The 13116-nt window shown below is 39.1% G+C and overlaps 1 protein-coding gene across 2 annotated transcripts in view; it reads left to right on the plus strand.

Moving 5' to 3' along the window:
- ARID1B (AT-rich interaction domain 1B) overlaps positions 1 to 13116 on the plus strand; it is a 341543-nt gene that overhangs the window by 251792 nt on the left and 76635 nt on the right. For both annotated transcript variants that reach the window (XM_068408105.1, XM_068408190.1), the window contains exon 6: positions 335 to 424. In XM_068408105.1, coding sequence (XP_068264206.1) covers positions 335 to 424 — 90 coding nt within the window. The remainder of the gene's footprint in view (positions 1 to 334; positions 425 to 13116) is intronic.

Here is a 13116-nt window from a genome sequence, read left to right on the forward strand (position 1 = left end):
GTCTGTAACAGAAATATGTGTCAGGAGATTTGCAGCTATAAATTGGATCATGTCGGTGAGGTTGGGAACTCGCTCAATACAAAATTGAACATTTCGCCATGCCTGTTGCTAAATATGTTTATGCATGTTTCCTCCATGGGTTTCAAAAAAAAAAAAAAGGCAAAAGAAGAAAAAAAAACTGAAAAAAAGCTGGACCTGTTGAGCTCTGTCTTTACCTTATACAGCTGGTACTTTCTTTGATGTTGAGTGGTTGAAAAATGCAGCAAGGCTTGGTTTTGTGCATTGCAATGTTAAAAGCAAGTCTGTTTTCCCTTTTTTCTCTTGTGTGTTACAGGCAGTCAGATGCCACCGCAGCCTCCTGGCAGCCAGTCAGAATCCAGCTCCCACCCTGCCTTGAGCCAGTCACCAATGCCACAGGACCGAGGTTTGTTAGGTGTTGGGGCTTTTTTAGATGGTGCCAAGTGCAGCCTTCGTTTTAAGTGGCACATTAGCAGTGTGAGATTTCCTGGTATTTCTCTTCTTTTCCCATGGAAAATAATGACAGTCCTCATTGTAAAAGGCTCCAGGGGTTTCCTTCTCTCAGGGTAAAGAGCAATTGAATAGCAGGTTTTACCAAAGTATAATTGGAGTCAAGGCTTCCTCAAAATACAGTGAATGCCCAGAGTATAAAGGCAGTTTGCTGTAAATACTTGAGTCATATCCTGGAGAATTCAACTTTTCATTGTCTGTCTTGGAATTAAGATGTACAGAGATAGTGCTAGCTACGAGTGAGCACTGCAGTTTTGCTACTAGTTTTAAAATTCCCATCTCTGATGTCTTTGCATGGAGACGGTATAGTCCTCTAGCCAATTCTAGAATAAAAATATCTTTAAATATAAAGGGAAATCAACTATTTAGACCAAATGGTTCAAAGATTTGGAAATCTTGCAAGGGAAAACCTTGCAGGCAACAGCACTGTTCTAAAAGGGTGCTTCCTAGCAAGTGCTCACAAAAATAAACACAGCATTTTTTTTTCTTAATGTTACCATTTATAAACTTTAAGCCCTTTTTCTTTTGCCTGTTTCCTCCCTAGCTCATGAAAGATAGTTGTCACAGCTTTGTTGCGTGGCCATACGTATGATCAAATGCTGTAAACTGGGCATCCTGTCCATGCAGTAGTTAACATGTGCCAGCGACAAGCTTGCAAAACAGACACATGATAACTGTGATAAACATGGAGTTATTTATGAAATGCCCCTCCTAAAATGTCTTGCTACCAGAAATAGTCCAAGTAGCACCATATGGGGATACCATAAATACTAGAAGTTTTCTCACAGTGAAACTAGTTGAACTCACAGAATGACAAATTTCTGGGATAGCATCCAGGAGGAACTAAAAGGACTCACAAAGAAGAGGAGAGAGTCTTAATTTTTTGCTATTTTTCTGTGTTGGATGTCCCCTCCTCCAGGAATGCTGATTAATGAGAACATCAAACACAGAATTCCACACTCAAGTAATTTGTTTTGTTTCCTTTTCAGACGTTCTTTATACAGTTGTTAGTGCAGGGACTTATTTTCTCCTTAAAGAATTTTTAGAGTAATGTACATGTTTGGTGAAAAAAGAATGGCCTTAGTACCCAGAACAAATATATGATGCTTTGTGGGATAGAATGTCACAAGGCAGCAGGAATGGATCAGATTGAGGCTTTGAAGACCCAAGCCTCTCAGAAAGATGTGTGCATTTCCTGGCACGACTGGATCTTGGCCATAAAATGTTACACTGCCCCGTAATAGTTATTTTTGCAGCGTATGTTCCTCACCTGGCTTTTTGGGACAAGTTGGGCAGGTCTGACAAAGCTGGAAGGGTCGAACCTCTCCATTGCTGCTGTAGAACAAAACTGGGGGTCATTGTATGGTCGGGAGAGGCAGAGGCATATTCAAATGTAAAACAGAGAAGGCAGCTGCCATAACTGGGCAGTCAAACAAGTAAATAACAGTGAGAGAAATAAAATTTACAGATTGATTTAGTCTGGCTCTTCCTCTGTGGAGGGGGGTGAGAATTGTGGGTCTGTTCTTAGGGAAAATGTGTTTAGGAATGTTGCCATTTTTGCACTCTTCATACGCAAAATCTGGTGTAATATGCATGATCCTTGTGACCCAGCTTGTATAAGAAGTCCATTTGTTTCATGCAGCAGATATGAAATTTGTAACTAGCTAGGTCGTATTGATTTTGCAGAACGCGTTCCCCAAAGCTTCTCTAAAGTCTGTGCTATACGTGCATAAACATGCGTGCATTCCCTTTTGCGCCCTGTCATTGATTAGAGGCTCCTTTGAAATGGAAAACTTCACCTTTTAAAAAGGCTGTTACATTAGTTGATTCCTTTGCTTGCTTGAACTGGTTTCCACTGAACTTGAAGAAAGGAAGGAGGGGGAGTGATGGGTGACTCAAAGGGAAGGTGCTTGTCATTTACTGATAAAATCCTGAGCAGAAAATCGTTGCTGCTGAGGACACCTGATCCATAGGCATCTGTTACAGTAATTTAAACTCTTGGCTTACTGATACACTTTCTCCCAAAAAAGAAAAGAAAAGAAAATGAAAACAAAAACGCGAGAGGCCCTCCATAGGATAAGGTAATGTTGTTTGTTTTAGCACTTTGTATCACATTTCTTTATTTGTTTAGAGAGAGAATTGAATCATCAAAAGACTACTAATAGTTTATTGGGCAGAATCCTCTGCTCTCAGTGCTTGAAAATAATGTTATTTACCAGATATCGTGAAGCTTGATTGACAGGTGGAGTCTGAGCTGTAGCACTTCTGGATGCTAAACCACTACCTTGAACCATTAAGTTTACACTTACTTATTTTATTATGAAAGTGATTATATTTTACTCTATTTTCCATGGTTACTCAGCCCCCAGCTGACATTTTTATGTTTGCCTGCCTAAGACTGCACATCCCCTATCATACAGTGCAGCATGAAGCAATGAGCATATTTTTACATGTACATGCAGTGTGTGGAAGGAGGAGAGTGGTAACGTGTGTGCGTATGTACAGTAACAGGAATTTCTTGAAGGACTAGATTTTTTGTGCTCTTCAGCTTGCTTTTTATAGAGCTTATTTCATACTTTTTGTGATAAGCATAAAAATGCTTACTTTTAAAAAATAATTTGAAAATTTTTCATGTCCCGCTCAAGCTATAGGACATGTGGACCTGGGTCAGTGTAAATGGAGCATGCTATTCTAGGCAGCCCACTTTTGTTCTCGTCCCAGAATTGGTAACTGGCTGCTGTTGTTTGATGCCCTATCAATGAAACATTTTCAGTTCTACCAACACACATTGTCTACCTAGGCAATAAGAAATCGCATGTACTTTTATGTGCATAACCTATGTCTCAGCTCACATGTCTTTGAAAGTACTGGGACTTGGAAGTCAAGAGACAGAGGGAGCAGGCTGTGCAGGACTGGGGTCAGAAGTCTCTTGGAGAAGCAGGAGTGGCTATGGCCGCTCACCTACACATGCATACATACACATGAAATTCTTTACTGTGAGGATGGCAAGACACTGGAACAGGTTGCCCAGAGAAGCTGTGGATGCCCCCTCCCTGACAGTGTTTAAGGCCAGGTTGGATGGGGCTTTGAGCAACCTGGTCTAGTGGAAAGGTGTCCCTGCCTCTGGCAGGGGGGTTGGAACTAGATGATCTTTAAGGTCCCTTCCAACCCAAATCATTCTATGATTCTGTGATTTAACTGCTGCTGAATCCCAGCAATTACCATTACTTGGGGATACCACATGAAAATGTAGTCATGACTAATTAAGCTAGTCATTGAAACTTGCTGTACTTTTGGGGAGAAGGGGGATGTGTGTTTTGCTTTTTGTTTCTGATATAGCTACTCCAGACTTTTCTTTACTGTGATCAAAAGTGGGTTTTGATTTTTTGTGTTTGTTGAAGTCAAAGCTTTTTTACAAACTTCAGTTACATCAGCCCCCAGAGGTAGGGCAGTGCTGATACCACAGCTGTCATAAGCATTTGGCAAATAATTGAGTAATACAGTTGCTTGTGCTCCCTATATTCAGCTGTACCTACTTAGCTCATCTGTTTGGGTTTTAGAAGCCACACTTGAAGATGTGCTTAGTAGCCAGAACTACTCAGTGGGTTAGAAGTTATTTGTATGGATCAAATAGAAACCCAGCATATCCAAACTGACCCCCTAAATCAGTTTCCTGAAGCTGTAGCATGAAAAAGCAGCCTTCCATCCTGGCCGTTAGCTTGTACTCCCACTCTTCCTTTTGTAACCTAACGGAGATGTCCATCTGCGTGTATGAATCGTCACCCACGCGAACACTAATAAGAGAATACGTGGCACAATAATGTTGAAATAGGTACTTTTAGCCCTGCAGAAATGAATGCTTCCTTACCTAATTTTGAAAAAGCTTAGTAAACTTACCTACTTTTAAGTAGTATTTTTCATGCTTATGTGGTTGGATATGTACATGTCAGGTTTCAGTCTTCTATTAAAATAGTTAATTGGGAGCTCCTGAAAACCATTGAATTTAATGGAAACAGTTAATGACTTCACATTATTACTCTAGCAACCGCTCTCATAATGGGGATACTTAAAGAAGCCTTATTTATTAGTGCAAATGTATATGGGTCAGAATTAATTTTTAAAAAATCTTTAATTGTTTTCCCCTTATAATTTTCACAGCGGTATGTAGTTAAATATTCATGATAATGCTGATGATATGCTAAAGGTCTGAAATAGATCTGGAGTCTCAAAATCAACACAGGTTATTTAACCCTTTTCATCTAATGCACCATTGGGGACTTGCTCAGTGAAATCCCAGAGCACTGGAATAATTAGAAGATAGTAATGAGGATTTAATTAGTCCTTGAGATATGCTGAAATAGGACCACTGAGAACTTTTCTGTTTGGACATGGATTGCAAGCAAAATTGATGCCGTTGCAGCTGCTATGATGTGCTGGAAAATGTATTCCATTGCTGGAGGCAGTTTCATGGCACCATTCTGTGCCTGTCAGATCTATGTGGAAAATGCCCAGAGTAAGCACCTCCAAAAGTGTTGAATAGTAGCCTTCCTCTTCTCTGTCACCTCCTCCCAGTACCTTTTTTTTTTTGTGTGTCATTCTTTCCGTTCTAGCTTTATTTCTTGCCCTTGTTGACATGATCCAGCTTTTGAGGATTGTTGTACAGTTGTATGCTCTATTAAAAACATACCACAGACAGGGACAGGGAGTAAGAAACTGCAGGCTTGTAGGAGTACAGGTGTTATACTAAGCAAAATTTGGATCTTTTTGGCACAACTGCTTGTAAGTTTTATCCTTATATCTAGTCCTTATTTAGTATTAGATCTTCACAGAAGTGATATTTATCAATAGCTGCAATGTAGTAAATTTAAATAGCTTTTTTGGCAGCCAAGATGTTATCCAGCAAGAGGTAGTAACAGATGGGATGTGATCAGGCATTTTGATGTTCTCTTTGTGCTTCCCTGTAAACACTAAGTAGCAACTGAATTCCTGTAACTACAATGTCCTAATTTGCCCATTAGATTTCATGTAAGTATTTTTCTCCCCTTTAACTGTTTTCTGGGCATGCTTGTTTGTACGCAGTCATCACATAAATTCCACTGTCATGTATTTTCTTCTAACAAAATATAAATGTTTTTGCTTGCGTGGAAGACACAGAATACCAATCGGGTGTTTTGCACCCACAATTCCTGATCAGATTTATGGCTTAATACTGACATTTGATAGTAGAGATTCTTCTCCCTGAAATCTATTTTCTTCTTAAAAAAAGAAACCAGAAGGAAGAAAATAGATCAAAGAATTCTTATTGCAACAAAAAAGACACTGTAGTTTGCTTTTAGATCTTAAAAAGACTTTTTCCCTGAGAATACGTTTTTTGCTCTCATTTGGGGATTTGGGATCTATTCGGAGCACTGAGGAGCTAGAGAATAAAATGATTCTTGTCATTAAAATTCTTCTGCTTGCCATGTTAATGATGACACCACTTAAGGTTAAATCAGACTTGGTAATAAGTTTACTTGATGTAGACTGAAGTGTTTCAGGCTCTTAAAGCAAGATGCTTGAGACATGCACTGAGTGCAAAGCCACAGGTATGTTTGAGTGCCTCTTCTGCACATAGCGTTCTCCAAGTGGGTCAGTGCGGAGGAGCTGAGCTCCAGCTGGTACGCAGGAACACCGTGCCAGGCTGGGAGGCAGTATTCATGCCCAGAAAACTGGGTTTACGGGAACTGTGCCCTCAACAGCCAGAAGAGTGCATCATGTAAGGAGGAAAAGCAGGTTTTAGTTGAAACTGTCACACTAGCTCTGTAAAACGTATGTTCTTCATCTCGAGTCACGTGATGAAATAGGAACATGATGCATAGGAACATACACAGCTGATCTGTATGTGAAGGCACAGCCGTGCAGTAGGGCCGTGTGCTAAACTTCTTTGGTGACTCAAAAAGTTACGTTAGTTTCTCAATTTAGTGAGCACTAAACTTATCGACAGTCTTGAAAAAAAGATCAGGCCATCATTGGTTTCTGCCACTGTATTTTAAATTTGATTGTAGAAGTAGAAGTGAAGTGTGCTGAAATGTAGTGTTGGTCTGATGAGCAGGTTCTTTAAGTGTATACACACTATTTTTCTTTGCTATTTTAAAAGCAATAGCACCCAAGACCCCTATTTTCCTACCTGTTTGTATTGTACTACCTCATGTAGCAATGCACAGCAAAAAAGCTTATGATGTGTCTGCTTTTATTAGTAATCAAAATTTTGGGGATAAAAGGTTACTGGTTTTTATGCTGAGCTGTGGGAGTGAATAGTTTTTGTGTCTGTCTGTCTCAAGCATTGCAGGAAGACCTGCTTTTCTTGCCCGAAAGTATTAGAAGTGGTGTTACTCTGCCAAACCAGGTTAATTCTTAAAGAAATCAGTTGCCGTTTCAGGATGCTAGTTTCAGACTGTACTTGAATTTCAAACATATACCAGCCAGCCTCAGCTTTAGGTTGATCTGATTAGTTGTGGCCTACACTAAATATACAGCAGTATTGGCCATCTGCAAGAAGAACCGAACGAGGAAAGGGTATGATTTACATGTGATAAGCCACCCTGGGAGAGAGCAAAACTGCAGAAGTAGGATTTGAAGTAGATAATAATATCTGTACAATCAAAACCCAGAGTCAGGTCTCCCAAGTAAATTTTGTATACAAGCAGCTGATCTTTGCTTGCTTCTTGCTGATGTTAAATCTTGTTATACTTGGGGGTGAATCTTTATTTCATTTTTTTAAACTAAGTTGGGGATTCTCTTTTTGAAATTAGGGAGCAGAACTGAATTATTCTGAGGAAGTTTATATAGTTGCCAGCAGAGAGACTTCTCAATAGAAAAGTTTCCACTGACTTCATTAGGCGCCATCAGATTCCCTGCCTCTGGACTCAGGGAGTGAGGTAACCCACAAGCAGTCACTGATGAAGAACTTGACAAAGTGACAGTCGGTGTTCCTGTCACCAGGCTTGATGTGAAGTTACTGGGTACAATCCTTGTCCCTGGGACAGCTTCCCACTGTGGCCTATAAACTGGAAGCTGCCTGTGATCCGCCTGTTCAACAGCACCATCGTTTCCAGGACACTCTGCTCCCACAGTACCTAAGTTAACCTTTTTATGAAGGTTCTCTAAAAATAAAGAACTTCTGATTTAAGACTCTTTATGTCTTTTTAAGTTAATATATAGGGCAGTGAGCTGAAATCTATATGATGTATATATTAATAGCTAACCCTGGATAGTTCCTTCCATCCCAAAGAATCCCAAAAGGCTGCACAATAAACACTCATCAGGGAACAGCTGCAAATCAAGGAAGGGAAAAATCAGTCAAATCGTAAATCATGGTAAAATAAGACCAAGACGAAGGCATTTTGGGACTGAGGACAACACACTGATTTTTCATTTTTGAAAAAATATTATGATTTATTTCACATGTGTGCAAGACAGAAAAGACACATTGTATGTATTTTAGTCTCGTCCACAAAATCCATATGTATCTTAAGGTATTCAGTATATTTACTTCATGAAAAGGAAGATCTGAGTTGATCCATAGTACCTTTGAACAGGAGTCTCCAGGGAGGGTAAATTTTTCAAACCTGAAATTTAGACCATTAAGCCTGCAGGCCTTGCACATTACACATTGAAAAATGCCATTCCTTCTTTGCTCTCCTCCGTGATTTTCATAAGTATGCATGTTATTAGGGAAACCTAGACAAATGTTGATTGTATGAGGCAGATGGACTTCTCAGGTTTTTCATGTTGCTGCTCAGATTAATTCCAGCAGCCCAAGCTAACTCCTGAAATTGAGGATTCACTTTGGGGGCAATTGGGAGGGCAGGGTGGGGTGCTTTTGTGCTGCAATTCACCGTTACGCTGATTTTCCAAGCACCATAGTAAAAGCATCTTGTGTAAGGTACGTTACAGTACCTTATAGTACAGATGGTGGATGAGCAATGTTTTTTTTGTTCAGTTTGTGCATCATCATCTCCACAAATCTTTCCTTCTCTGCCCTCAGAATAGCACTTAAAATTTAGATCAGAGAGCATTACGCAAAGTTTGCATTAGGAAAGGCTGGATATTTCTTCTCCAGCTACCATCTGGGTAATCTGTCTGATCCTTCCCCAGATTCTAATTTATCAATGATAGATTATATGAATTTCAAGGCTAGGAAGTAGCAGAGGGAGGTTTAGGGGTGGGAAAAATTTAAACATTATTGCATGCTATACATAGACTAGGTTTTGTAATATCAGAGAGAGAAGCAAAGGAGATTCAGCCAGTTAACCTAATAGCACAGCTGGTAAAACACTAGGGGGTCTGGGTTAAAACCTTAGCTAGGTCGTTAGTTTCCATCTTCCCCAAAGCTATTCACATTGTGAAGAGAAGCAGTCAGACAAATAAACAGTGAGGAGACTGACTGTAAGACAGATATTAAAGCATAATAAGAAAATACTTTTAAAGAAAAACAAAACCAATCCAGCGCTTTTTCTTAAACAGAACATTGATCGCTTTGTGAAAAGGAGAAATACTGCAGTGATCTTTGCAGGAAGCCTCAGTTTTGCTAAGGTGATGTTTTCTGTAACTGCTGTTTCACATAAACAAAGAAACATCCTTTGTTGAATGGGTGTGAAGAAATGTAGTAGTTGTTATACAGATATTAGCAGATGCCAACATGAAAATAAATTGTCCGGGTACCTAAGGGAAGCCATGTCACTGTTACTTTGGCCCAGAGAACTTCAGATGTTTTTTATTGGCACCCTGGTGGACTTGGAGAAGATGACAAGGTTTTATGTGAGCTGAAAAAAGAGCTCAATGTAGAAATTAGGGGGTTTTTTTCATGATTAATGGGGAAACAATAAAGAACTTTCTCCTAAAAGCTCTTTGGGACTTCTTTAAAAAAATAGATTGTGATTGGAGAAAGAAATGAGGATTTCAAAATATTTTTTTAGCTTTTATATGAGTAAAAAACTTATTAACAAGAAGATTATTAGCCTTCTTGTTAGGGGCTAAAGGATAAGGCTCTTAATTTGTCCTGTGTCAGTGGTCTCAGTACATTTTTTTTATGCTGCTACCCTTCAGTTACCCAAGTTGCTTGTCAGCAAAGATTTTCACCTGGTACCAGGGATATTAGCAAAGATCTGGTGTATTCAATACCTGAGTATTGCACATGTCAGTGCTGCTGTTTGGGATACATCTAACAGGTTCATACCAGAGCTGTCCAAAGATATTGTATTGGTGCAGTGCTGTAACGTAGCTGTGCTAAATATGGATCAGGATCTTGTTTGCCATCTGTTTGTGAAGGTGTTTTATTTATTTGATTTATTATTTTTTTTACCTGCCTATTAACTGGACAGGAATATTGAGAATTAGTATTTGCATCATCTAAATGAGATTGACACTGCAAGCTCATCTGCTCATGCTCACCAACCTGTCACCCTGTAGTGTGTATTGCTAAGTTGGATGTTCCATGTATGACAAATGTAGGTTTCATATGTGCTGTCACCAGTCCAGCTGGGCATGTTTTAGTAAGGCTGGCTTCTGGAAAGTGAGAATAAGAGCTGAAGTATCTTGAACGTAAAGAAATCTTGTGCTTGCTTGCTCTAGAGGCCAGTTTTCTTATGCCACCCACATGGTTTCACTTGATTTACTTGGATCGTATTGGTACGTGGGTCAAACCTTCCCCAGTTTCTTCATTGCTCATATTTGTTTAGACTTTTATAAAATTTTTGTCTGCTTAGATTTTTTTCCAGTGTCTAAATCTCTCTCACTGTCTCCTTTTTAATGTGTATTTTAAGTAGCAGCTTAGGGAGGTACCATGCCATTCTTTGCCAGTGACAGTAAGTAGTTTATGGCCAGATAGCACTGCTACCCCATAAGCAATGGCACAACAGTATTTTCTTAGCTCCTACAGTCTGTAAGCCGCTCATCTCTGGGTTTGGCCACACCATTTGAAGATGTTTGTTCCAGTACCAGCAACAGTCTGTGCAGACAACGAGATCGCACATTTAGGTTCCTGGTACCTCAGGCTTACGCGAGAGTAAGCAACTCTTTCAATTACTAAAACACTTCATTAATGTGTGAATCTTGTTCTGTTGGATGTTTTCTCGCAGTGCTCTGAGGTGCTGCCTGTGGACCTGTTTAGCTGGGCAAAAACCCAGACATGGTTCACCCGTTCAAAGACATCCTGAGCTGTCCTTGCCATCTGAGACTGTCCTGAGCATCTTGCTGTGCTACCAGGTTGCCAAATTTTATTATATCCACTGCACAGATTATTGGTTTTCATTTGTTTAGCTTTACCCTGCCACTTCTCAGTGTTTTTTTATCCATGGACTAGCTACATTTGGGAGTCACTGCTTTAGATCCGTCTCAATTCTGTTGTACGCTGTGGTGAAAATCCTGAGACAGTGAATACAGCCCAAACGGTTGTCTGGGGAAGGAAAGTCTGCCAAAAACTGTCATGGGTGTGCAAACATTTGCTCTTTTTTCTCAAGGGTACTGGCCAGTGCCTTGCTAACATACCAAGCATTGGAAATTTGTGTGATTCCCCACACACACAAGTTTTTCCCTTTTCGGTAGTGGAAAATATCTCTTAGCACATATTTAATTTTTTTGAGCTGATTTGTAAGTAGAGAATTTTATGTTATTTTTCTCTGTTTGATGATTAGTGAATGCATCCAATCTGTTTCTGCTTTTCTCATTCTGTGATTTTCAGAGTAATAAGCCTGTCTAGCCCCTTCTTTAGCCTCTGCCCTTGAACAAGAACAACTTCCTTATTCCTTACGCAGAAGGGTTCCTCGGTTGTTTTGGTCCCATGCTCTGTCACTAAGCGTGCCTCTATAGAAAGAGCGGTAGCCTAATGTATTCTTTCTTACGTAAGTTCTTTTTTACAAAGTACCATTGCAAGTTGTATCTTTCCTCTTTTTTTGTTTATCAAATGTGGAATTTAATGATGATCTGCTATTGCTGTAAATTCAGGTTTTCCTGAGCTTAAAATGAGTAAGTGTTGCATGTGTTTTCAGGTTTAATTCATTCATGAAAATCGATGCACTACTCCTGGCTAAATCAAAAGACCTCTCATTGACCGTGGGTTAAGTGTGTGCCAGTAGACAGTTGCTGTCCATCAGCTGATATGCAATAACTTGTTACTTTACGGTCACTTCCTTTGTGTTAGAGCTCCTGCTTTCCTGGAAAGGTTTTTTTTGTATTCAAGCCAAGACTTTAAAATATCAAAAGAATCCATTTCAGATTTTACAGCAACACCCAGCACATTCGGTGGGTGTTTTTCATGGTTAGTGCTAAGGAGATAGTATTCAACAAACAGATTATTTTGTATTGGTCAGTGTACAAATGTAATTACGACAACCTTAGTGCATAATTTCATGAAGCTTTACTAATTTAGTGTTGTTTGCCTGTTTTGTGCATACATATGCATAAGGGGAAAAAAAAGATTTTAAATGTTTTTTACAAAGGCATCAGAAATAGTATTAGCTATATGACGTATATTACCAGATGTTAATATTGTGTAGGACAACGGAACCTTCATTTTTGTCTTTTCCTTTATCAAAGGAGGAGAAAAACTTCTATCATAAGCGTTACCCGTTTTATATTTTTTCCGTGTATTTTGCTAAAAAGAAAGAAGAAAAATACGCTGCTACCTGACCATTTTTTAACCTTATATGTATGTTCTATTTGAACTTGCAAACATATTTTGTTATAGTTATGGTGTGCTGATTGTTAATAATATGATAGTGTTTCATCTGAAACTAAAAATGCAAAGATAACTCTACAACTTTAAATTGAGTTTTAATAAAGACAACCATTCTTTAGGTACGTAGATATAGTATAAAAAATAACTAAAAAGGACGAAAATACTTCTGGCAGGCTCATTTTATTCAGCTCCTCCTGAAATAGCTTAGTTTGCCAAAATCCACTGAAGTGCTTTTTCAGTAAGTAATCTCTTGTTGCGATGGCACGTAAAGCATCATTTGTAGCTCTTTTATCACTACTATTAAGGGAAGGGAGTAGATTTGTTCACTGATTAACATGTTGCCATTGCAATTTTGAAAGTCTTAACTCATATGTGTTTCCCAGCAGTTTATTTAAAAGACAAAAAACCCCACCTTGTTTTCACAGAGGTTGACGTGTCAGATGCATCTGGCTGTTGAGTCACTCCACAGCCTTTACTCCAGTGCAGCTCTAATGTAATCCTACTTCCCTTCTTTCCCAAAGCAAACTTTATCTTAGATCTAATTTTCTGGAAAGAAAATTTATTTCTTTTTGTATCGGTTATAAAATGAAGTTGAACACTGGGGAAAATGTGTGTAAATAAGGAAAAATGAATGTATGTCAGCTGCTCCCTTTCATTTCTGATAAGATTTCTAGAATTGATGTTGTTTTCTCCTTATGATGCAAGAATGTTAACATCTTGACCAGAAACCCCTTTTCTGTCTAAGACATCTGAGCTTTCTGCAAATATTTTAAACACTTCAAACTCATGCACTGATCTCTGAACGTTCAGTGGGCTCTCACGGTGGTAGATGAGGATAGACTCCTCTTTGTTGTAATGGAATCCAGATCACA

Source organism: Nyctibius grandis, chromosome 1 (genome assembly GCF_013368605.1).
Source record: "Nyctibius grandis isolate bNycGra1 chromosome 1, bNycGra1.pri, whole genome shotgun sequence".
In the NCBI taxonomy this organism is placed as follows: domain Eukaryota; kingdom Metazoa; phylum Chordata; class Aves; order Nyctibiiformes; family Nyctibiidae; genus Nyctibius; species Nyctibius grandis.